The following is a 24,639-nucleotide window of genomic DNA, read 5'->3' on the forward strand; positions in this document are numbered from 1 at the left end:
CTTATAAAGAACTCAGGAAAGTCCCATCATTTCAAGGAAGCTCCTTGAATCCCAGACCATCCAGTAGGCATAGAAGGATTTGGTACAAAGTGTATGTGTAAGTATAGTATCATGTTAATCCCCTTTTTAACAATAGCATGTGTACTTGCCAGTAAATAAGATAATGATTACTATAGCCTATGCATGGTAGTTGGTTATTTGTATTATTAGGCATATCAGAATTTGTGTGCAACTGTGGTTTTTATATACCAGCTTACTTTTTCCTATAGTTTGGACTGATTTATTTGCCTACATTGGTCCGTAGTGAATGGTTTGTTAGGCCATTGTAAAGAAATTGGCAAATTATGTTTATAGGAATATCAAAATGTTTGCCATGGCAGTTGCTATATCAGAATGGGTGTGGTCGGCTTACATGTTATACATTGCTATATAGTTAGGATGGTTCTATAACCTCCTCAGTTGTGTGTAGTAGAGCAGGGGTCCCCAACCGCCGGGCCGCGGACCAGTTCCGGGCCGTGGACAGCAGGGCAGTGGGCCGCAGTGCACCCCCTCCCCAGCGCGTCGCATGTATTACGCGGCGCGCCCTGCCCCCCTCGGTCCGTGGGAAAAAAAATTTGCCTCCTACCGGGCCGTGCTGCTGAAAAGGTTGGGAAGCCCTGTAGTAGAGGGTTGGTCAGGGCATAGGAATCAGTCAGTTCTTTTTATTACACATATAAAAATGTGTGTCACTGTGGTTTTCAGGTCTGAAAATGTGTGGCCAGGTTATGTTGGCTGTACAGTTAGGATTTTTTATAATTGCCTCCATTGTGAACAGTACAGGACTAGTTAGGCCTATGTACAGCAGTTTGTGACTTCCGTTTATTAGACACAAAAAGCGTATGGCTACAGTGATTGTATGTTGGACTGGATGTGGCAAATTTATACAACAAACACATTTGTAGGTCAGCAGTGGTTTTGTAGTTATGTATTATGCATTTTATTTGTTATACCAGTCTTGTAGGCCTCATGATCAAGCTAGTTAGCCCCCAAGTAGGAAAATGCATTGCTCCAAATGTCAGGCTTCTTGTTATTTGCCAGCATGTTGGGCTGCTTGGGGTCCATAAGGAACACAATGGCCTTAGCTCACCACTGGGTATGGAACCCTTATACACAGTCAGTGAATGCAGTGCCTCTTTTTCCCCTCCCTAACTCTCATTACAGGTCCAATCCATACAAACATATTGCTCAGAAACATTCAGAACAGCAGGTTGCAGCATTAACAGGACAACAGTTGCAGCTTCAGGCAAGTCCAAACAGTAGGACAAGTGAGTGGTCCTGCCAAGGAGAGGGAATTTAGGCAGTGTAAATGAGGGTTAAGGGCCAAAGGGCAGAGAGTAGAGAGTAGAGCCACTGCAACAGTCTAAAGAGCTGCTATAGTAGGGTACTCCCATGTTTTGTAATCATCTTTCTTCATGGTCACTTGGACCCAAAGTCCAAGAAGGTAGTTGTGAATATTTGTTTTGTGTCTTTGAGAAAAGATTTTTTCTGGTATATGCTAGTTACTAAAAAAAAATAAAAAAACTAGAACAGTTTCCTTAAGTGTACTCAAATACTGATTTAATGATTAATGTCTATCCTTCTGGGAACAGAAATGCCTAGTGTAAATGCTATCTGCCCCTAGTGTTTGGTAATAAGGATCTGGGAACAGAAAATGCCTAGTGTAAATGCTATCTGGCCCTAGCGTTTGGTAATAAGGATCTGGGAACAGAAATGCCTAGTGTAAATGCTATCTGGCCCTAGCGTTTGGTAATAAGGATCTGGGAACAGAAAATGCCTAGTGTAAATCCTATCTGGCCCCAGCGTTGGTAATAAGGATCTGGGAACAGAAATGCCTAGTGTAAATGCTATCTGGCCCTAGCGTTTGGTAATAAGGATCTGGGAACAGAAAATGCCTAGTGTAAATGCTATCTGGCCCTAGCGTTGGTAATAAGGATCTGGGAACAGAAATGCCTAGTGTAAATGCTATCTGGCCCTAGAGTTTGGTAATAAGGATATGGGAACAGTGGCTTGGTTGGATTTTACCATTTAAATCACTAAAATAAAAGAAAAAAAGATTAGGGATCTTCAATCAACCCATCAGTTCTCCTAAGTACTTCAAAGGTAAAACCTACAATAGAGTTGCCCTTAGGTAGAATGCAAAGATCCTTCCCTAGCCTGCCAATCAGACTCTTATAATTGCCTCTTGGTGTAGTTCCCAAAGAAAAGGTGGGAAAATATAACCTCAATCTTAGGCTGATGCCACACGTGGCGTTTTTACGCTGCGTTTTTTCTCAGCCTAAAAACGCCGCACAAGCCACACATGGCGTTTTTCAGCCTTAAATTGGTGACGTAAGCAAATCCTGTTGCCATGGTGCTAATAGTGCGAAACAGCAGAAAACACCGCGTATTTCCGCTAGGTCTGGCAGCTGCCTTTGCGTATCCATAGGAATAGATTGCTTTGCAAGTACTGGCGTATTTCAGCCAACGCTTGAAAAATCCGTGCTTAGGCGTTTTCTAGCGTATTTCCGCATTGTGTGGTTTGCTTTGCGTCTTTTCAAGCTATTTCTATGGATTATGATATCAGGCGTTTTTCAGCCGCCGAGAGAATTCGAAAATACGCAGCGTAAAAACGCCACGTGTGGCATCAGCCTTACATAGGAGGAATTGGGTAGCGTGTCATTTCAGTCATTTGACATGGCAGCTGTACAATATTTAATAAAAAAATAAATAAATAAACAGGGAGCTCTTTTGCCCCTTACATCCTGCATTTTTTCTACCGTATAGGTTGTAAATTCAATGGAGGTTGCTAGATTGACAAATGTTTAATGATGGGATGTTCAATCTCGTGTTCATATTTTGAGAAAATCAGTTCACCTATACATTAGTGTCTGGAGCAGAAAGCTAAAAGAGCATGCAGGGCCCATTCTTTGGATTATTTCATGTTAGCTGGCCCTTAGCTACTCAGCAGCATTCTCTATGAGTTACTGCAGGAGTCAGGGTGGGCCCATGGCAGAGGATAAGTCAGTACAACCCACTCCCATGTTAACATGTAGCAATACAGATAGAGTTCCAAAGTAGGTCTGTGTAGGTTAACAGAGGGAAAAACTGTAAAGTTAATGGGAGATTAAATAAAAAAAAAAAAAAAAAAAAATATATATATATATATATATAAATAAATAAAGAAATAAAAATGGCTAATATTATGGAAGTTCAGCACTAGGTTTTGAAACTTTACCTACAATGTGATAGAGGGGACTTTTTATCGCAGGTTTGAGAAACTGTTGGCTAGGGGATTTGCTCCACACCATGGAATTAGCCTTAATTACCAAGTGTTGGAGGATCTCAGAGTATGGGAGCTTTTTTTCTGAGCTCAATTAATGGGGTAGGAACTTGGCAAGAGAGCTCACTCAGTGGTGGTTTTTAAAATATAGCAGAAAAACTAGCATTGCGCCTTTCCTAGTAGAGATATGGGTCACAGAGCTGGGACACGGGGGTAGCATTTATTGTCAGATAATTGTTAACAATTTGTCAGCCAGCTTCTAGCTGGGTATACTGATGTTAATGCATATAGTCCTCAGGTGCTTCAAGACACAGCATTTACTTTAGAGTGAAACTTGCCCCAGAGGTTAAAAAAAAAAATAAAATAAAATAAAATGTTGTGGCAGAGGCACTATTTAGGAGGGACATGGTGATGTTTCATAGTGGGCCCAGCAGCTAATAAGTAAAGCAAAATGTGGTCTAACCTCCCTTTGGCAGATTATCTCTCCCAGGTAAAGGATCTCATTAAGGATTCATTGATCACTAACACCAGGTATATAAGCAGCTGGGAAGCTTGACTGTCCTTCACACAGGAACCGGGCAGTGGTGGTAAGAATGGTGATAGTAGTTATTTGCTGCACTATAAATAGTCTTTTTTAAAAGGAAAAGAGATGTCCGGGGCATCTGTCACTGCACATATGGCAGGCAGATATTTTTGTTTTTCCTCAAAAAGGTTTGTGGTTAAACCTACTAGAGATGTCAGAGCGGCTGCCAGATTAAACGGATGGGCCAGGCAGCTAGGTGCAACCAGAGCGGTCAGGAAACCCTTAACCTGAGACAGGCTGGCAACTTTAGTTTTACAACAGTTTTGTAGTGACACTTTTGGGTAACAACTGTTTAAAGCTGTTTTTTAAGCAGTACAAGACCACTTAATGAACAGGCCAAGGGTGCAAGGCCCCATTTTTGTTAGTACTTCAGGAGGAATCATCCCTAATAGTAGAATAACTACACAGTCATTTAGGATAGGAGCAGCAAAAAAAAAAAAGGCTGCCAAAAATGGGGCATCTGAGTCGCAGATAAAAGGTTAGGGCATTAGTGCTTAGGCAGTTTTTATATCCTACATCAAGGATTAGTTTTGTATTTTAAGAATTTTTATAGCATCCTTTTAAATTCTGACATGGGGTGGTGCTGTGACACCTGACAAGTAACCACAGAGACCACAAGAAGGGAAAGGAACCAGTCAGTGAGTGGGCTCATTTGTTCTGGTTGGGGTTTCTTAAAAAAAAAAAAAATCATGACAGTTCCTGGATTGTATGAGATTGATGAGATGGTGCCCACCTTATAGAATTAGAATGATTTCTTTATCCTATCATGGAGCATGTGATAAAAAACTTGGAGGTCATGTATAGGTGTTTGTTTTGGGGCTCAGAGATGGAGTTTTTTGGCAAACTCCTCTCTGTTTGTGGCGGCAATGCGGGCCCCATATGGTGGTTGGCAGGCCCTGGAACTGTGTGGGGGCAACCGCTGGGAATCCACCTGGCACGGATTCTGCTTTCTGGCCTTGGGGATAAACCAAGCAAAGCCCATATTTTAACGGAGGGGCAACCACTGAGGGGCTCACTGGCACTGGTTCTGCTTCCAGGCAGGAGCTATCCCTACAGGAGAAGCCCCAGGGGAGCTTCTGCCATTAGGCGAGTTGAGAAACTCGCCTCAGGCGGCAGAAGCGCCCCAGTTACCAGGGGCGGCAAAAAGCCGCTCCTGGTAACTTTAAGAGCCGAATTTCCGGTTTTTAAACCGGAAATTCGGCTCTTCTAGTGCAGAGAGCGCAATTGCGTTCTCTGCACTAGTGATCTCACCGCCACCGGACCCGCTCCTGCGCTCAGGAGGTAAGCGCTGGGGAGTGGGGGGGGGAGCGGCATCCAGGAGCCGCCTTAGGCGGTGATATGTCCAGAATCGCCCCTGAGAAGCCCAAATGTGTTTTTGGAGGGGCAACCACTGAGGGGCTCACTGGCACTGGTTCTGCTTCCAGGCAGGAGCTATCCCTACAGGAGAAGCCCATATATGTCTACTATGACAACTGGTGGTGGGCCTGCCCATTTGTAACGGTGCAAATTGTGTTCTCCCTTAAATGGGAATGATTTGGGGCCCGCATTTTATTCGGTCAAAACTTTTAATAAACATGACCTCCCCGTTTTTTCCAAAAACTAATAATGTTGTCCGAGTGATTATTATGATTATTGTCATATGATGGAAGTTGGTTGTTGGGGTTTCTGCTTTAGTGACAGGAGACCAATTACATGCTACAGACCTTATAATTCCACTGTGTTTTGTAGTGCTGTAGAGCAAAGGGGAGGGGGGAGCTAAAGGAGTGTTCTCTTCTTCCCGCCTGTAACAGGAGCCGTTAACCCCTTTGTGTGCTGGAGGGAATTGGGCCCTTGCTGTCTCCACAGTCCCTCAGTGCTTTCCTTAATTACTTCAGCGATGTCCATTCCCCGCCCAGTACATCCAGCTGTAACCCGGCTGCCACTTATTCCCGGGCTGCCGGCATGTGGCTCAGGGCTGTGCTCCTTCCCATCCTCAGGGTCTATTACACAGGCCTGAGAGTCATCCTCCAGCAAGTGTATGGCCGCCGCGCATTCTCCTTGCCAGGTCAGAATTTCCGCTAAATAAGGGAAGGGAGGGGAGGGGGGGCAGGGGAATTTGTGGGGATTAAGACACGGCTGTACTGCATTGTATCGCAATACCCCCAGGCGCGCATTTTGCATATCATCCCGCATGAATAGCAAGCGCCCAGCCAGTTGGGATAGTCACAGTGTATCGCGATAACTCATTTAGTTCGTGTAGTCACACGGCGCCCAATCACTTGCGACATAAGAGCTGCACCCGTCCGAATGCAGTGTGCTAGGAGAGCGGTCTCTGCAGCTGCTCAGTCCGCGATATAGGTGGGTTTCTTATCGGGTAACGGGGATTAGGAGTCAGATTAGGAGCGATTGGCTTACAGGTATCGTAAATGGCAATAGGGCACAATAACGCTGCGACCTTGGCTACGGCAACAGAGAACAGCGCATCGATAATATTATAATGTAACACAATATAATTGGCTAAATATGCGGAGGGCTGTATTGGGAAATTCCTGCGGCGCGGGAAATAAAGTAACAGCGATATACCCCCATCTCGTAATCCCACTTCCGCCTTACAGCCCCTCCCCCGTCACATGTGCGCACCCTCAATATTAAGGCGCTAGTTCTTAGGCGCCGCCATGTGATCGTATGTATGTCCCATCACCTTGTAATAATAGTCTGTGTGCTATTTGCACTGCGGGTCCCTGTGTGTATGTGCTATATGCACTGCGGGTCCCTGTGTGTATGTGCCATATGCATTGCGGGTCCCTGTGTTTATGTGCCATATGCACTGCGGGTCCCTGTGTGTATGTGCCATATGCACTGCGGGTCCCTGTGTGTATGTGCCATATGCACTGCGGGTCCCTGTGTGTATGTGCCATGTGCACTGGGGGTCCCTGTGTGTATGTGCCATATGCACTGCGGGTCCCTGTGTGTATGTGCCATATGCACTGCGGGTCCCTGTGTGTATGTGCCATGTGCACTGCGGGTCCCTGTGTGTATGTGCCATGTGCACTGCCGGTCCCTGTGTGTATGTGCCATGTGCACTGCCGGTCCCTGTGTGTATGTGCCATGTGCACTGCCGGTCCCTGTGTGTATGTGCCATGTGCACTGCCGGTCCCTGTGTGTATGTGCCATGTGCACTGCGGGTCCCTGTGTGTATGTGCCATATGCACTGCGGGTCCCTGTGTATATGTGCTATATGCAGGGTTATCGCATCTCTGCCGCAGACGTCATTTGTACTGTGGCTCCGACTAATGCCCTCCCCTTTAGATTCGTGATTGCACTACCAACTGCTCCAGTGCAGATATTACTGCATACATAGCCACAAAGTGCAGTTTATTTTGTGGTCAGGCGCATTGCATGATGGTTGTATTTTAATTCCACTGTGTTTTGTAGAGCTGTAGAGCAAAGGGGAGGGGGGAGCTAAAGGAGTGTTCTCTTCTTCCTGCCTGTAACAGGAGCCGTTAACCCCTTTGTGTGCTGGAGGGAATTGGGCCCTTGCTGTCTCCACAGTCCCTCAGTGCTTTCCTTAATTACTTCAGCGCTGTCCATTCCCCGCCCAGTACATCCAGCTGTAACCCGGCTGCCACTTATTCCCGGGCTGCCGGCATGTGGCTCAGGGCTGTGCTCCTTCCCATCCTCAGGGTCTATTACACAGGCCTGACAGTCATCCTCCAGCAAGTGTGTGGCCGCCGCGCATTCTCCCTGCCAGGTCAGACTTTCCGCTAAATAAGGGGGGGGGCGGGCAGGGAAATTTGTGGGGATTAAGACACGGCTGTACTGCATTGTATCGCAATACCCCCAGGCGCGCATTTTGCATATCATCCCGCATGAATAGCATGCGCCCAGCCAGTCGGGATAGTCACAGTGTATCGCGATAACTCATTTAGTTCGTGTAGTCACACGGCGCCCAATCGCTTGCGACATAAGAGCTGCACCCGTCCGAATGCAGTGTGCTAGGAGAGCGGTCTCTGCAGCTGCTCAGTCCGCGATATAGGTGGGTTTCTTATCGGGTAACGGGGATTAGGAGTCAGATTAGGAGCGATTGGCTTGCAGGTATCGTAAATGACAATAGGGCGCAATAACGCTGCGACCTTGGCTACAGCAACAGAGAACAGCACCTCGATAATATTATAATGTAACACAATATAATTGGCTATATATGCGGAGGGCTGTATTGGGAAATTCCTGCGGCGCGGGAAATAAAGTAACATCGATATACGAGGTTCCTCGCCCCCATCTCGTAATCCCACTTCCGCCTTACAGCTCCTCCCCCGTCACATGTGCGCACCCTCAATATTAAGGCGCTAGTTCTTAGGCGCCGCCATGTGATCGTATGTATGTCCCATCACCTTGTAATAATAGTCTGTGTCCGACTACGGGTCCCTGTGTATATGTGCTATTTGCACTGCGGGTCCCTGTGAATATGTGCTATTTGCACTGCGGGTCCCTGTGTATATGCGCCATATGCACTGCGGGTCCCTGTGTATATGTGCCATATGCACTGCGGGTCCCTGTGTATATGTGCCATATGCACTGCGGGTCCCTGTGTATATGTGCTATATGCAGGGTTAATATTTTTTGGCCCCCATTTGAAATCTGGATAGAGGCAGAAGAGAAAGGCAAATTATTCAAAAAAATTAATTAGGAAGACCAATTGCAAAGTTGCTAGGAATAGGCCATTTTATAACATACTAAAGGTTAACTTAAAAGTGAACCACCCCTTTAGATGTGTTTATGTTAGTTTTATAGCAAGAAAGGCAGTGGGTACTGACTCCCCATTATATGCAGTGAGACGCAGTCCGTATTTACAAAACTAGCACATTATATACAGTGAAACACAGTGGGTACTGATTGCAGATATTCAGGCCCTGGCACTATAACACTGGCACTGATACACACGATAAATGTAAACAAGGCACCTGGGCCAGATGGAATACACCCTCGGGTACTGAGAGAGCTAGGGGCAGAATTGCAGTGGCCCTTGTTTCTGATATTCTCAGACTCTCTTTCATCAGGTATGGTACCTAGTGATTGGAAGAAGGCGAATGTCACTCCCATATTTAAAAAGGGAATAAGATCTCAGCCTGGCAATTATAGGCCTGTAAGTTTGACATCCGTGGTGGGCAAGTTATTTGAAGGCTTGTTAAGGGATCACATTCAAAATTATGTAGTGGAGAATGGCATTATGAGCAGTAATCAGCATGGCTTTATGAAGGACAGGTCATGTCAGACCAATTTAATTGCTTTTTATGATGAGGTAAGTAAGAAGCTGGACAGTGGGGATGCAGTAGATATAATCTATTTGGATTTTGCCAAAGCATTTGATACCGTTCCCCACAAACGACTGCTTTCTAAGCTAAGGTCTATTGGTCTTAGTGAAGTCGTTTGCACATGGATAGAAAACTGGCTACAGGATCGGGTACAGAGGGTGGTTGTTAATGGCACATTCTCTACTTGGAGTAAGGTTCTCAGTGGGGTCCCTCAGGGTTCTGTACTGGGTCCACTTTTGTTTAATTTGTTCATAAATGACTTAGGGGAGGGTATTATGAGTAATGTATCAGTGTTTGCAGATGACACAAAACTCTGCAGACCAGTCAATTCTATCCAGGATGTGACATCCCTGCAGCAGGATCTTGACCAACTGGCAATCTGGGCAGCTAAGTGGCAGATGAGATTTAATGTGGATAAATGTAAGGTCATGCACCTGGGATGTAAAAATATGCAAGCCCCGTATAACCTTAATGGGACTGCACTAGGCAAATCCATAATGGAGAAGGATCTTGGAGTCCTTGTAGATAATAAACTTGGCTGTAGCAAGCAATGCCAGGCAGCAGCTGCAAGGGCAAACAAGGTTCTGAGCTGTATTAAAAGGGGTATAGATTCACGGGAGGAGGGGGTTATTCTTCCCCTTTACAGAGCACTGGTAAGGCCCCATCTAGAATATGCTGTTCAGTTTTGGTCTCCAGTGCTCAAACGGGACATTATTGAGCTAGAGAGGGTCCAGAGAAGGGCAACTAAGCTGGTAAAGGGTATGGAAAGTCTCGGTTATGAAGAAAGACTGGCCAAGTTGGGTCTGTTTACACTGGAGAAGAGGCGCTTAAGAGGTGACATGATAACTATGTATAAATATATAAGGGGATCATATAATAACCTCTCTAATGTTTTATTTACCAGTAGGTCCTTCCAACGGACACGAGGGCACCCACTCCGTTTAGAAGAAGGGAGGTTCCATTTAAATATTCGGAAAGGATTTTTTACAGTGAGAGCTGTGAAGTTGTGGAATTCCCTCCCCGAATCAGTCGTACTGGCTGATACATTATATAGCTTTAAGAAGGGGCTGGATGGATTCTTAGCAAGTGAGGGAATACAGGGTTATGGGAGATAGCTCTTAGTACAAGTTGATACAGGGACTGGTCCGATTGCCATCTTGGAGTCAGGAAGGAATTTTTTCCCCTCTGAGGCAAATTAGAGAGGCTTCAGATGGGGTTTTTTGCCTTCCTCTGGATCAACTTGTAGTTAGGCAGGTTAGGTATAGGCATTATGGTTGAACTTGATGGACGTATGTCTTTTTTCAACCCAACTTACTATGTTACTATGTTACTATGTTACAACATTGGCCCCACTGTAACTTACTATAAATGAACAAAACAATGACAAAAAAAAAAAAAAATAGTAAGTGCAAAAAACAACAACAAATATATAAACACACAATGAGCTTTTTCAGAGGGAAAGAGTTAACTTACCCTCCATGTGTTAGGGTAGGGGATAGATTATAAATTATTATAGATGTCAGGTCAGGCAAAAAACAATTTAATGTCAGCTAGTGATTCTTTAGAACTGTATAGTACCTGGGTATAGTGCCTGGGTATAGTGCCTGGGTATAGTACCTGTGTATAGTACCTGTGTATAGTACCTGTGTATAGTACCTGGGTATAGTGCCTGGGTATAGTACCTGGGTATAGTACCTGTGTATAGTACCTGTGGGAATGGGATGAAATCTGCAGCAAAATTTGAGAGTTGGTTCTTAAGTAAAGTTTACAGCTGCAGATTCTTCTTTTCAGTCCTCATTTCTGCTCACACTGCTTCCAGTTTGCAAAATCTCCCGATCCCTGTGTGCATCTGTGCTCTGATTGGTCAATTTTACTGTCTGTCAAGAAAGCTGTGCTCTGATTGGAGAATCCACAAAAAGAAAGATCCAATCGGAGCACAGCAAAACGGGCTTGCAGGAACAGATTTCCAGGACAGTGCAGAAACGGAGTAAGGTTTTTTTTGTTTTTCTTTTAATGTGCCAAGCAGGTCTGGGGAGGCTTAGCCTCCCCTAGCGTTATGGAAAATCCGCCTATGTCTGTGTCCGACTACGGGTCCCTGTGTATATGTGCTATTTGTACTGCGGGTCCCTGTGTGTATGTGCTATTTGTACTGCGGGTCCCTGTGTGTATGTGCTATTTGCACTGCGGGTCCCTGTGTGTATGTGCCACATGCACTGCCGGTCCCTGTGTGTATGTGCCACATGCACTGCCGGTCCCTGTGTGTATGTGCCATATGCACTGCGGGTCCCTGTGTGTATGTGCCATATGCACTGCGGGTCCCTGTGTGTATGTGCCACATGCACTGCCGGTCCCTGTGTGTATGTGCCATATGCACTGCCGGTCCCTGTGTGTATGTGCCACATGCACTGCCGGTCCCTGTGTGTATGTGCCATATGCACTGCGGGTCCCTGTGTGTATGTGCCACATGCACTGCCGGTCCCTGTGTGTATGTGCCACATGCACTGCCGGTCCCTGTGTGTATGTGCCACATGCACTGCCGGTCCCTGTGTGTATGTGCCATGCACTGCGGTCCCTGTGTGTATGTGCCACATGCACTGCCGGTCCCTGTGTGTATGTGCCACATGCACTGCGGGTCCCTGTGTATATGTGCCACATGCACTGCGGGTCCCTGTGTGTATGTGCTATATGCAGGGTTATCGCAGACATCATTTGTACTGTGGCTCCGACTAATGCCCTCCCCTTTAGATTCGTGATTGCACTACCAACTGCTCCAGTGCAGATATTACTGCATACGTAGCCACAAAGTGCAGGTTATTTTGTGGTCAGGCGCATTGCATGATGGTTGTATTCTAATTCCACTGTGTTTTGTAAAGGTTTTATTAGAAGTGATGCGTGAGGGGGCAAAGGGTTCCATTATTGGGCTGTTGGTGTGAAAAATTCAGCTGCTGTGTATATGCTGAATTTATGTATTGTTATTACAACATATTTATAAAGCATTAACAGTTTTGCTGCGCTGTACAATCGAAGGGTGTATACACCAAATGAATCAATTGCATATACTGATGGAAGTACAGGACAAGAGCTTGGTGAGTGTTACAAGAATGTATAACTCCATTGCTAAAAAGCGGAGTCATTTGTGACACGCCAGGCAATTTTTATGAATAAAACTGATCAGTTATTATAGCATGGCTTTTGTTTTGTGGCTGATGATGTATTTTTAGCTGATTATAATTGTACTTGATTCTATACTCCATTGACATTTTAACATATTAACTACTGCTGATTTTTGCAGCCTGCTCTCTTTATACTCATTACAATGAGCTCACATATAGTTGTGCCAAACGTGACAATTCACTGTGCATTATAACCATACAAATAATTTATTTTGGAATAGCAGAAGTGTATAAAATCCAAACCAAGGCAAAGGGGTTAAAGGATATGTTCTAAGTGTTGGCAGACCGTCTCGTCCACCTGTTCTGGAAAAAAGTACTGGCTTTCCTATTTTGCTTTTATATGCATTCCTCTAAATAATGACATCAAGTATCAATTTTACTGGGTGGGTAGGTTAATTTCTAAAGGTAGCAAAAAATATGGGCATTTAGGCACTCAGAGCATTTCCAAAGGGGTCACAGAATAAAAAAGTGAAAAGTCTTCAGTCAAAGCTGCATTAAAACAATTAGCGTCTCCACTTTTATACTTTATGGCCCCTGTTGAAATACCTGAATGCCCGCATTTGTTGCTGCCTTTTGGTCTATACACTCCATGTTGAGGGTCTGGGAATGGTGCGTATATATATATATATATTTATATTTATAATGAGCTACAAGGACACGCAGCACTGTACATCTTACGATATACAAAATTATACACACAGGGAGGACAAGTATAATAAATACATTAAGTACAAATACACAGAGATTAAGAGGCATATGGTATGAGACACAGTAGGAAGAAGGTCAGAAGCATACAGTGACACAATGCTGGCACTGCTCCTACAGTCTGTGTGAACAGGTAAACAATGTGGGTGCTTACAGTCTGAGCCTAAAGTGTGAGCAATGCAGGGATTAAAAGGTGTGAACAATACAGGGGATTAGGGTCCAGCAGATTATGGGTGAAGAGACATGAGAAAAGACAAGATGTTCCAGGAGCTTTAGAGGCTTGGGTTAAAAGAGAAAAAGGGCAATAGATAGGGATGAGCAAAATTTGTGCCAGATTCACAGCGAATTTCCATGTTTCGCCATTGACAGATTTTTTCACAAAGTAGACTCATTACATATTTGTAATGGTTTTTGAGTTATATGTATATATATATATATAATTGCTATTAGAAGTAGTGTCTGCCTGTCCTTTTCTATTGTCTTCCTGGTGGCTCTGGCATTTGAAACAATCACAAGGTAGCAGACTGACATACCTGTCTTGCTGGTGGAGTCTGACCTCCAACATTGTATATAAAGTAAGCTCCAGGAGTTTAGCAAATGCTGCTTTCAATAGCAAATACATTTACAAATAACTTTTAAACCACTAATAATTTGTAATAAATTCATATTGGAAAGTTGCTTAGAATTATGTTTTCTTAGGCAAAAATTATTTTTGGGGTTGACATGTCCTTTATTTTTCCTTTAATGTTGACCAGTGGGCCAGGTGCCAGATAAGGAAGTAGCTGTCGGATCTGGTAGTGGGTAAAAAAAAGGGGGTCCACATGTGCAGGAATCTACCTGGTGTCATTCCTTATTTGTGTTGAAACATCATCAGAGTGTCAGTATAGATTTATTTTCTACATAATGTTAGTTTGGAGAAATTCTTCATTTCTTTTGCTCTTTAAGTTGTTTATGTATTTCAATATATGAGTTCCTCAGCCTCTTTGTGCTGTTGCAACCAACACATTTATTCTGTCAGTAACTGACACATCAAAATGATCTTTATCTGGCTGAATCCAGCATTAGTCAACAATGTACAATTCTCTACATATAAAAAGAATAGGTGATTTGTTTTCATTAAGCTAAAAAGCTTAGACAGAGGAATCATAATAATAATAATAAACTATATGTTGCCCTAAATTATAAGAAAAATATAATTATCAGGTATTTACTACATTATGGTTGCATGTTTATATCAGTGGGTTAAATGAGAGACTGGAATATTAATATGAGAGAGACTGAATAGAAAGATAAGTAATAACACGTAACAATAATAGTACAATTGTAAGATCCCAGAGCAATAGTTTTTGAATGCCATGGTCAGTGACCCCTATTTGAAAACTGGAAAGATGTAGAAGTGGAAGGTAAATAATTCAAAAACTATAAAAAAAAAATGAATAGTGCAAACCAATTGCTAAATTGCTAGGAATAAGACATTCTATAACATACTAAAAGTTAATGTAAGGGTGAATCACCCCTTTAAATTACATGTAGTCCCATCTTACCAGATGCATGTTGGAAGTGGAAAATAGTTAATTAACCCTTTTAGAAATGCCACACTCCTTAGTTATATCACTATAAATAGGAAGAAAATGGAGGAGCAATAACACCAAAACACATTGAGTGCTGGCTGAAATAGCATGGAACATCAACACTCTGACAACTGATAAAAATATTTTTTTATTTTAAAATTTAGAGCAATGTGGAGGACTACACATGTATCCCAACAAAAATTGGTAGAATGCTTGCTCTTTGAATCATTCATCAGAAGCCTGCCACAGGTAAACTGACAGGTTGACAGATTGTCTTTTTTTCTGAATGTTACTCTGTCTGCCGTCTTGTAGCCCCTTGTCTGGATTTTTTCCTCTCTCACTTATGATCTTTTCTGGTTAATAATTTACAGTTCTACTCCAGCCTGCTTTGTGCCAGTTTATAGTACTGCCTTTCTTATTTGATTCCTCGCAGGCTTGTCTGTACTTCTGAAGTTGCAAACATTTTCTGACATGATGAAATTTACAACTTACCGTATTTACACTGGATATAAAAAATCTGCACACCCCTGCAAACTGGCAGGTTTTTGTTTAATAAAAAAATGTATTCCACTGTCATGTTGGAGCAGTAAGGCTCCCCATAGAAAAGTCTGGTTGAAATCCACATTTGAGGGAAACCCTTCCCAGTAGGGGGTAATTCACAAATATCCCCTAAAGACACAACCAGGACTGTGGAAAGGTGACAACATAAACAACTTCATTAGACAATGCGGGGCCAGCCCGTTGGAAGCAGGAAGCTGGTTTCTTTGATCTGTGATCAAAAAAGCCAGTTGTGGGCCTAGAACAGCAGGGGGGTGCAGCTATCAGAAGAATATGGATTATAGAAAGGGGTCCATATCTCCCCTGCTTTAGGGTTCCCATACTTATAAAACACATAGGATTTATGAGGAGGCCCCAGGCTTCCCAATGATACCAAACAGGGACTTCCTATACCCACCAGTTAGGAGTTATAGTTTCTGGGGGACTGGGACATGAGACACCCCCCATGTTTGGTATCATTTTGATCGCCCCCATATGGGTTAAAACAATTACTGGCAAGTACCAATATTATATGAAAAGAAACTGGCATGAGAAGTACAGCTCTCTAAAGAGGGTGGGTGGGGACCACCCAAAGGGGTCATGTGACCAGTTCCTGGGCACTCCCTCCTCATGCATACGGTAATGAGGGAGGGGCCCAGCGGGGGATAAAAGCATGCATGCCCAGGTATTCTTTAGCTCATTCTGGAGGCCTCAACTTATGCAACTTATGTTGGGGGATGGGCTCAGGACTTTCAACCTCTTGCCTCAGGGGGCACAACAGATCACTCGGTAATGTTCTAGGGTTTTCTCTGTGTTTTTATCCCCGTTTATTTTATTGACTGTTTTGCATGTATGTTTCTCTTCTGTAACATCTTTTTAAAACTGCACTGTTTACCCTGGTAATATTAAATATAAAATTTAATAAGTTTAGTCCTTTGGCTCTATATCAATTCCCACGTACCTTGTATGACTGCTCAGGCCTAGGTGTATCAACTGTTGGGTTGTGTGTATGTGTATTGGGTAGAGATTCTGTGTAGATGCTAATTAACTAGTGGGCTGCTAGCAGGGGGGTGGGTTTGACTGTAATTTTAACCCTGTGGCTGCTAGTGTGCTGTTAATTTAGTGAGAACTAACCCTAACTGCAGTAAGAAAGTTTGTGCGTGATACATTTATGTAATCAGGTTTCTATCGCCTGTTAATGATAGATGGTGGCAGCGAATAGTTATTTGGGGCGGTGGTTTGTTTGGGGGTGCTTGATGTTAGTCTAACCTGGGTGAAAGGTGACTAAATGTAACCCCCTAGTACCCCGTCCCGGTGTCAGGCGCATCTGTGAGTGGCATCTCCCTGACATCCACCTTTATTGCAAAATTGCCATCTATTCAAAGAAGTTGAAAACAAATCAAAAACAGTTTAGAGGGAAAAAAAAAATCATACAAAAACCTGGTTGCATTAGTGTGCATACCACCTAAACTGATACTTGGTTGAACCATCTTTTGATTTTATTACTCCACGAAGTCTTTTTCAGTAAGAGTCTATCAGTTTGGCACATAAGTATTTGTCTACTCCTCATTGCAAAAATGTTTCCCATGTGTCGAATTGCAAGTGCATCACCTATGCACAGCACTCTTCATGCCCCAAAGCATGATGCTGCCTCCACCATGCTTCACTGAGGGTATAGTGTTGTTCTAATTATGTGCTTTGTTATTTTTGCGCCAAACATATATTGCCAAATGACACACAAAGAAAGATATGAAGTGCAACACTATTGTTTCTGGACTTCTGCTTCATTCCTTGGAACTGTACATTTCTGAGTGCAGAGGTATAGCAGTGAAATGGTACAAAATTATCACACTTTGGGACACGTGTTTAGCTCTTTATAAGTAGCCGTTCCCTTTTGTCTTATTTATTGGAATAAACATGGTGTGGAGCTGTAGTGATAAAACTTTATTTATTGTTCCCCCCCCCAAATAAAATAACAAATATTACAGTCATGTAAATGGAAACTCCTGCTCGGTGTGGAAGGCATAGACCTGACAGTCAAGCCTGAAGGCCATTTAAAAACAGATTAAGGTAGATTATGTATTTGCTCCCCTAGTTACTTGTATCTTTGTTACTTGTTACTTTGTATCCTTAATATTGTTAAAGCTATGTTTGAATGGCTGGCAAATTAATATTTTTTAAGTTTGTAACCATGTTATGAGGTAAAGGGACCACAGCCACATATTGGGTCTCAAATAGATCAGTTAATCCTAAACAAAACTGCTGTAAAGGAAGGTTTCTGACTGATAAATATTCCTGCCTAGTAGATAAACTCCTGAATCAATCTCCCTGTGGAGATCAAAAGTGGTGTCAGTGAAAAAGAAGCTTTTAAAGTAGCTGGATAAATAAAGAAAAAAAATACAGTTTAAGGGCAATAACACATGGAGCTACTTGTTGTGGCTACAAAATAGAAAATAGTAATACAGGTATAGGACCTGTTATCCAGAATGCTCGGGACCAAGGGCATTCCGGATAAGGGGTATTTCCGTAATTTGGATCTCCATACCTAAGTCTACTAAAAAATCAATAAAACATTAATTAAACCCGATGGGATTGTTTTGCATCCAATAAGGATTATTTATATCTTAGTTGGAATCAAGTACAAAGTACTGTTTTATTATTACAGAGAAAAAGGAAATCAGTTTTAAAATTCCAAATTTTGATTAAAATGGAGTCTATGGGAGACGGGCTTTACGTAATTCGGAGCTTTCTGGATAACGGGTTTCCGGATAAGGGGTCCCATACCTGTAATTGTATATTTTAGCAGAGACAATGTCTATGGCAGGGTATTTTCTGGCATTTTGTATCACCATGTGTCATATCTCTAGGGGAAGTGACACACGGGGAGATTAGTCGGCGGGCGACTAATCTCCCCGCAATGCCATCCCACCAGCTATAATGTAAATCGCGTGTGGGATGGTATACGCGGTGCCACGATTTGCCGAAGATGCCAAAAATTTTTTTCCATTTCTCTGTAGTCTTGATATTCGGGTTAGCCAGTGTTTGGATGGAGGGGTCATGTGTAGCAAATATTACTTTTATTTTACAGAGTTTATTCTGCATTCACATTATTGTTTGCCCTAGCAGAGTTTACAGTTTAAGTTCCCTATTACATTCACACAACACACTAGGGTCAGTTTTATCAGAAGCCTATTAACCTGTTTGTATGTTTTTGTCTCATGACAACAAACCAGAAGACATGGGGTAAACCCATGCAGACATATGGAGAATGTTTGAGAAAGTATTTATTTTGTGACTAAGCTACCCACTTCTGCACTAGACAGCTATTTTGCAGAGATTTTTTCAAGCTGAAATTGTTGTTAGATCTTGTGTTCTACATCTAATCTAATTGTGGTCTTTCCAATAAAGGCAGTGCAGACATTTTTATTTCTAACAATCGCCACACTATATCACACACATATATATATATATAGTCATATTAATAAGTACAACATTACATCTGAAATGGTAAAACAATGTTATAGCAACACTAATGTGTATGTTATTGTTGTCCATTAATAATTTTGCCAAGATTCTTTCATATATGTTTTCTCATTGGTGTTTCAGAGGCCATTCCACATTTTTTAGTTGCTCTTAATGATCAAGGAAACTTTGTCGTTATCGGCCTCAAAGACTTGAGCATACTAAATAGTACATAAACTTTCACTTTGTAATTACAGCTGAGTATTTTGGAATTGCCAATATGCTTTATTTATAATTCCACCACTATCAGATTTGAAAAAAAAATGTATAAAACCAAATAATCTAATGTAAACTAAGAAAGTGACCCATTAAAAAAAACAAAATGGTTTTGCCCAATCTGTAGGTTGTATATTACTAAATAATTCAGGAATAAATAATTTCCTATAGGAGTGCAAGAGAGTATGGCTATAATGGAAAATCAAGACAACACATGAATACCAATGATATATTTTTGATCTACATTTAAATTACATAACTGACTAATGATTTTCCTGCAAATATTTTTCATTTTAGGAAATCACATTGTATCTAAATTCCATGTTACAATCTCACCTACATCCCTGCAATCTCCATTTTCTGTTTCCACCTAAAATATTTTAAATGTTTTTAATAAAAAACATTTAAATCCCATATACACTGTTCTTTAATGTATATCTGTTAAATCTCTGAACTTTTCTGTCCAAATTTTTACTTTCTCATTATCTCTAATCTGTCTTCCTGCCTCTAGCAGGTACTCATTAATGAGTGAAGGATTACCTGACGTAACAGCTGCTTTAACACAATGGAGAATAAAAATGCAGAAGGTTTGCAACCTGACCTTAAACTAGTTGCCCACCCGAGAGCAAAGAGCAAGGTATGGAAGTACTTTGGGTTTGACACCAACGCAGAGGGATGTATATTGCAGTGGAAGAAGATATACTGCCGCATTTGTATGGCCCAAATTGCCTATTCTGGAAACACCTCAAACCTTTCTTATCACCTTGAGAAAAACCACCCAGATGAGTATTGTGAATTTGTAAAGAGCAATACTGAACAAATGAGAGAAGCATTTGCAACAGCCTTTTCCAAATTAAAGCCAGAATCATCCCAGCAAGTTGTACAGGAAACTTTAATAATGAAAAACACCCAGAGCTTCGAGAATAAAAAACACCTGGAGCTAACATCTTCTGTTATCAGCCTGATTTGTGAGGGAATGTACCCTGCTTCTATATTAGATGAACCTACATTTAAAAACCTTTTAAAAACAGCAGAACCAAGGTATGAGGTTCCTATGAGGAAGTATATATGTAGCAGGGTATTGCCAGAGAAATATAATGCTATTCGGGAGATGGTTTTGAAAGATCTGACCGATATCTTGTGGTGTGGGATATCCACAGATATGTGGAAGAGTGTAACTCAAAACAGGTCATATGTGACCCTCTCAGTCTACTTTATGTCTACTGGTCCCTCTAATTGTTTGTCTGTAAACTCCCGCTGTTTAAAAACATTCGAAGTCCCAGAGGAAAACAAAGCAGAGACTATTACACGTGTACTGTATGAAACCTTCATTGAGTGGGGAATCAGTGCGAAAGTTTTTGGAGCTACAACTGATTTTAGCAAAGACATTGTTAAGGCATGTTCACTTCTTGATATTCCTGTAGACATGCCTTGTTTAGGGCAGACATTTGATATGGGAATACAGCAAGCTTTTCAACTTCCAAAGCTGTCTAGCTTGCTTTCCAGATGTCGCAAACTTGTTGAGTATTTTCAGCAGTCCTCCATTGCAATGTACATGCTCTGTGAGAAACAGAAACAACAAAATCTCTTTCCCTGCATGCTCATAAGCGACCGTGTTTCCTGGTGGGGCAGCACACTTGTGATGCTGCAACGGCTTAAAGAACAGCAATTTACGATTGCAGGTGTTTTGGTGGAAGATAGCAATAACCATCATCTGATGTTAGAAGCTAGTGAGTGGAATACAATTGAAGGTTTGGTGGACCTCCTACAGCCGTTCAAGCAAGTCGCTGAGATGTTGTCAGTGTCAAAATATCCAACAATTAGTATGGTCAAACCCCTTCTCCATATGCTGCTAAATACATCATTAAACATCAAAGAGACAGACCCAAAAGAAATAAGTATGGCTAAAGAAGTGATTGCTAAAGTTCTATCCTCCACTTATCAGCAGACACCAGAAATAGACATGTTTCTAAATGTTGCAACTTTTTTAGATCCGCGATATAAAAAACTGCCTTTTCTGTCTGCATTTGAGCGTGCACAAGTTGAGAACAGAGTGATAGAGGAGGCAAAATGTTTCATAGACAAAGGAAAAGAGAACATTAAAAATGAAGAAAAAGTTTTCATAATTTCAGAAGAGCCCCCAATGAAAAAAATGGCTTCTTCTACCCCGCCCCCTACCAGCAGCATCAACAGTATGTTGGCTGAGATTTTTTGCCAGTCGGGATCATCTGAAGACCAGGAGGAATGGCATGCCCAGGTTGTCGAAGAACTGAGTAATTTTAAGTCACAAAAGGTTCTTGGTCTAAATGAAGATCCGCTTAAGTGGTGGTCTGATCGTTTGACATTGTTTCCACTTTTACCAAAGGTACTTCAAAAGTACTGGTGTATAAGACCTACCCGAGTCTTCCCTGAACGTCTGTTCAATTCATCAGCCAATGTTGTAAATTCAAAAAGAAATAGATTAGCTCCTGCTCATGTGGATGAGCAGATATTTTTATATGAAAACACACGCAATTGCTCTGAAGCAGAGCCAGAAGATGATGATGAAGGAGAGTGGGGCTTGCAACAAGAACAGTTTTTTAATTTAAGTGACTCGGTTAATGTTGACAGTGCTTTCTTTTCCATAAAGGATAATGGATTTATTTAGAATATACTGTTCAAAAGGTACATTCTACTGTAAAACTTCCAGCAAGGTGTTTGTTTTACCAGCCACTTAAAATTTTACCCTAGTGCATTCTTCATTTTAATTGGTTCTGAATGTTGTATGTGTTGTCTACTAAAGTGATACAGATAGTGTTTGCCTAGCTCGTCCAACCTACTTTGCTGCTGTTCCTAAACTTCAATTCCCAGCGTACACAGCCAAATAACAGTGAGGCTGCAGGTTGGACATCCCCGGACTAAGGAAATCACAAGGAAAATATGACTTAAGACAGTCATATAGACCTAACTGAGCATTCAGACTACCAACAACTTTCTGATAACTTGACAAATAAAATTGAGAAATTAGAGAAAGAAATAATCAACACAGAAGTTTAAGAGTGACAAAAACATTTATGATATGAACACAATTTATAACTGGTCTCAATCTAGTGATAATCAAAAGATTTAATAAATAGAAAAATAGAGATTGTATACAAAAATCCATTCTAAAAACTCCTAGAGACAAAAGAGTTAGCTTTTCTGGTACAGACTTTGATAGTATGATAGCAAACATGAATCTGATTCTGGTGGCTGCTCCTCATCTCCTGACCGTTTTTTTGGGTTATCGGAGTGCCTGCCTACAACTTTTTTCCTTGTGATTTCCTCAATTATGGCTTCCTAAGCTGAAGGTCTGGGGCATGAGCACCCGGACCCACCTAAACAAAGGGTAAGATCTCTACATTCACTGCCTAAATGCTGTGATAACCCTGTATGATGTTATGGATCCCTGTACTAAGCTATACAGTGTTTCACACCTTAAAATTATTTATTAAGGTCAAAGGTTAATATACTCAAAATGCAACACTTTTGTTCAATAGCAGTGTAGCATTGTGAAGATATACTTCAGCACAAGTAATACAAAACATCTATTTGTTAAAAGTCAGAAATAAAGTGGAGTTAAGGTCTGTGTTTGTTTTTTTGTTTTCCAGTGGCAACACTAACCAAAAAAAGCTCAATATTTCAAACAACAGAATTCTTCTATTGTAACATGTATGACTATAGTTATCAATTGACTGATTTAATGCCATATAATTCAAATTATACTGTAAAATAATAAAGGATTCAGGGGCCTTTAAAGGACAAGGAAAGTCATTTTGGCATTTTATTTCAATAATTTTTATTTGCAATTTAACTTTTACAGGTTAGATATCAAGATAGAGCAGTTTCCTGTTGAACAGCATATATCTTTAAGGGTGAAGACACACAGAGCTACTTAGTAGCAGCTACTTTTTCACCGCTACTATATGCCAGAAAATCCCCTGCCATAGACAATACTGAGAATTGCCTCTGCTAAACACATGTAGAGACAATTATCAGTAAATGATCAGCATTGTCTGTTTTAGTAGCCGTGACAAGTAGCTGCTACTAGTAGCTCTGTGTGTCTTCACCCTTAAGGGAAGAAAAAGAAAGGAAGAGAGAAGAGAAAGTGGGGTCCCATTTTAGTGGATAATGGGGCCAAAGGGCGAATAAAAAGAGAAACAGAGTAATAGAAAAAAAAATCAGTTAACTAGACAGTTTTCTTAATGATAAAAACTAATTATCCTTACCTAGTATTGCCTTTGAGGTCCCATATTATATAAAAGAAAAATTTAAAGGGGTTAGCATCTGTGAGAGTGTGGCTTATATATAACCCAAATAAACTTTACTTTGGTTCATTTGCGTCTCGAGTATTATTTCGTCATTTGGTCTAGGACGTAAATGAAAATAAATTATTTACATTTGGAAAGGAATAAGTACACCAGGGTTCCCAAACCTTCATAACTTTTTCATGTTTATCTGTAAGTACGCTAGTTAGCCTTTCGTTAACCATAACCCAATTCATTTTATTTTAAAAGTGAAAGATTGGAATTTGGGTCGTTTTCCAGTACTTAGCAATTGTTATCTTGGCTGTTAGAAAGATAAAGGTTATTAATATTTTCACATTCAATAAGAGATTCTGAGGGTCTTTCCTCAGATTTATTTGTGTTACCGAGTAGATAATGTTATATATTCTAGACCAAAATCTTTGAACATTTCGTCAATCCGACCATACATGCATCTTTGAGCCAGTCTGGCCACATCTCCTTTAAACAGTCTTTATGTAGGAGGGAGGGAACCATATACCAGCGCATTAGGACCTGGTATGTGGTTTCTAGTAGTGAGGTATTTCGGAAACCGTTAGCTGGGGTCCATTTTTCTTCAGTGATCTCAGTATTAAGGTCTTTATGCCATGCCTGGATATAAGGTAAAGGGATTTTTGAATGTACATTCAATAATTAATTATACAAATTAGAGATTAACTTCTTTGAATACGGATATTTAATGCAAACTGATTCAAAGTAAGTGGGGGTTAGGGTGGATTTATCCTTATTGGTTGTATGGATAAAATGGTTTATCTGTTGGTAGTGAAAGGCTTCCAAAGCAGGTGGGTTATAGTTATTTTGAATTATTGGCCAGGTTTTGAGCCCCGAGAGAGAATAAAAATGATAAATAAAGTTAAAGCCATGTAACGGCCACCATTGGAAGGAAGCAGGAGTAAGTCCCGGAGGAAAAAGTGGGTTGCCCAAAAGTGGTGCTGCTGGGAGAGTTGGTGACATAAGTTTGGCAGAATGTTTATCCCAGACTGTCATCGAGTGAGTCAAAAATGGGTCTGGGTATATGGGGCGTGTTAGGGGAGGGGACCACAGTAGTGCACAGGGGGAGATTGGATATAGTTGGTGTTTTAATATATTGACCCATTTAGGGGGAATAGGGGCATGCATATTAACCAGTGGAATCAGTTGTGCTGCTATATAGTAGTTTTGTAGTTGCGGGATGCCCAGTCCTCCTTGATGTTTAGTTCTATGCATGGTTTGTCGGGTAATTCTGGGATGTTTAACCGCCCAAATAAATTTAATACATTTCTTTGCATGGCCTTAAGATCTTGGTCTGGGATAGGGATTGGTAATGTTCTAAACAAGTAGAGAATCTTAGATAAAAGGGTAATTTTAAAGGCGTGGATTCTTCCAATCCAGGATAAGTCCATTTTGGACCATGATTGTAGGATTTCTCTTGCCATTTTCCA

General features: G+C 41.5%; 2 protein-coding genes across 15 annotated transcripts in view; both read left to right on the plus strand.

Moving 5' to 3' along the window:
* The first annotated feature begins 16 nt into the window (after positions 1 to 16).
* Positions 17 to 24,639, plus strand: part of dhrsx (dehydrogenase/reductase (SDR family) X-linked) — a 152,466-nt gene continuing 127,843 nt past the window's right edge. For 2 of the 5 annotated variants that reach the window (XM_004911740.4, XM_012957608.3), the window contains exon 1: positions 6,990 to 7,611. In XM_004911740.4, coding sequence (XP_004911797.1) covers positions 7,509 to 7,611 — 103 coding nt within the window. In that variant the 5' untranslated portion in view covers positions 6,990 to 7,508. Of the gene's footprint in view, positions 98 to 5,256; positions 5,926 to 6,989; positions 7,612 to 14,786; positions 14,871 to 24,639 lie in introns of those variants that run through there. The other 3 variants (XM_031896696.1, XM_002933618.5, XM_018091465.2) reach the window with 3 other exon arrangements.
* On the plus strand, positions 5,839 to 23,251 carry zbed1 (zinc finger, BED-type containing 1). 10 transcript variants are annotated; one of them, XM_012957604.2, is made up of 2 exons: positions 5,839 to 5,925; positions 19,411 to 23,251. In XM_012957604.2, the coding sequence occupies exon 2, from the start codon at positions 19,462 to 19,464 to the stop codon at positions 21,541 to 21,543; it is 2,082 nt and encodes a 693-aa protein (XP_012813058.1). In that variant the 5' UTR covers positions 5,839 to 5,925; positions 19,411 to 19,461; the 3' UTR covers positions 21,544 to 23,251. The 10 variants fall into 10 exon arrangements, with proteins under 10 accessions (XP_012813058.1, XP_012813059.1, XP_012813056.1 ...); XM_012957605.3 differs by having other exon boundaries at positions 5,841 to 5,925; positions 19,408 to 23,251; XM_012957602.2 differs by lacking the exon at positions 5,839 to 5,925 and adding an exon at positions 7,524 to 7,611.

This window comes from Xenopus tropicalis, chromosome 2 (genome assembly GCF_000004195.4).
Source record: "Xenopus tropicalis strain Nigerian chromosome 2, UCB_Xtro_10.0, whole genome shotgun sequence".
NCBI classification, from domain to species: Eukaryota; Metazoa; Chordata; class Amphibia; order Anura; family Pipidae; genus Xenopus; species Xenopus tropicalis.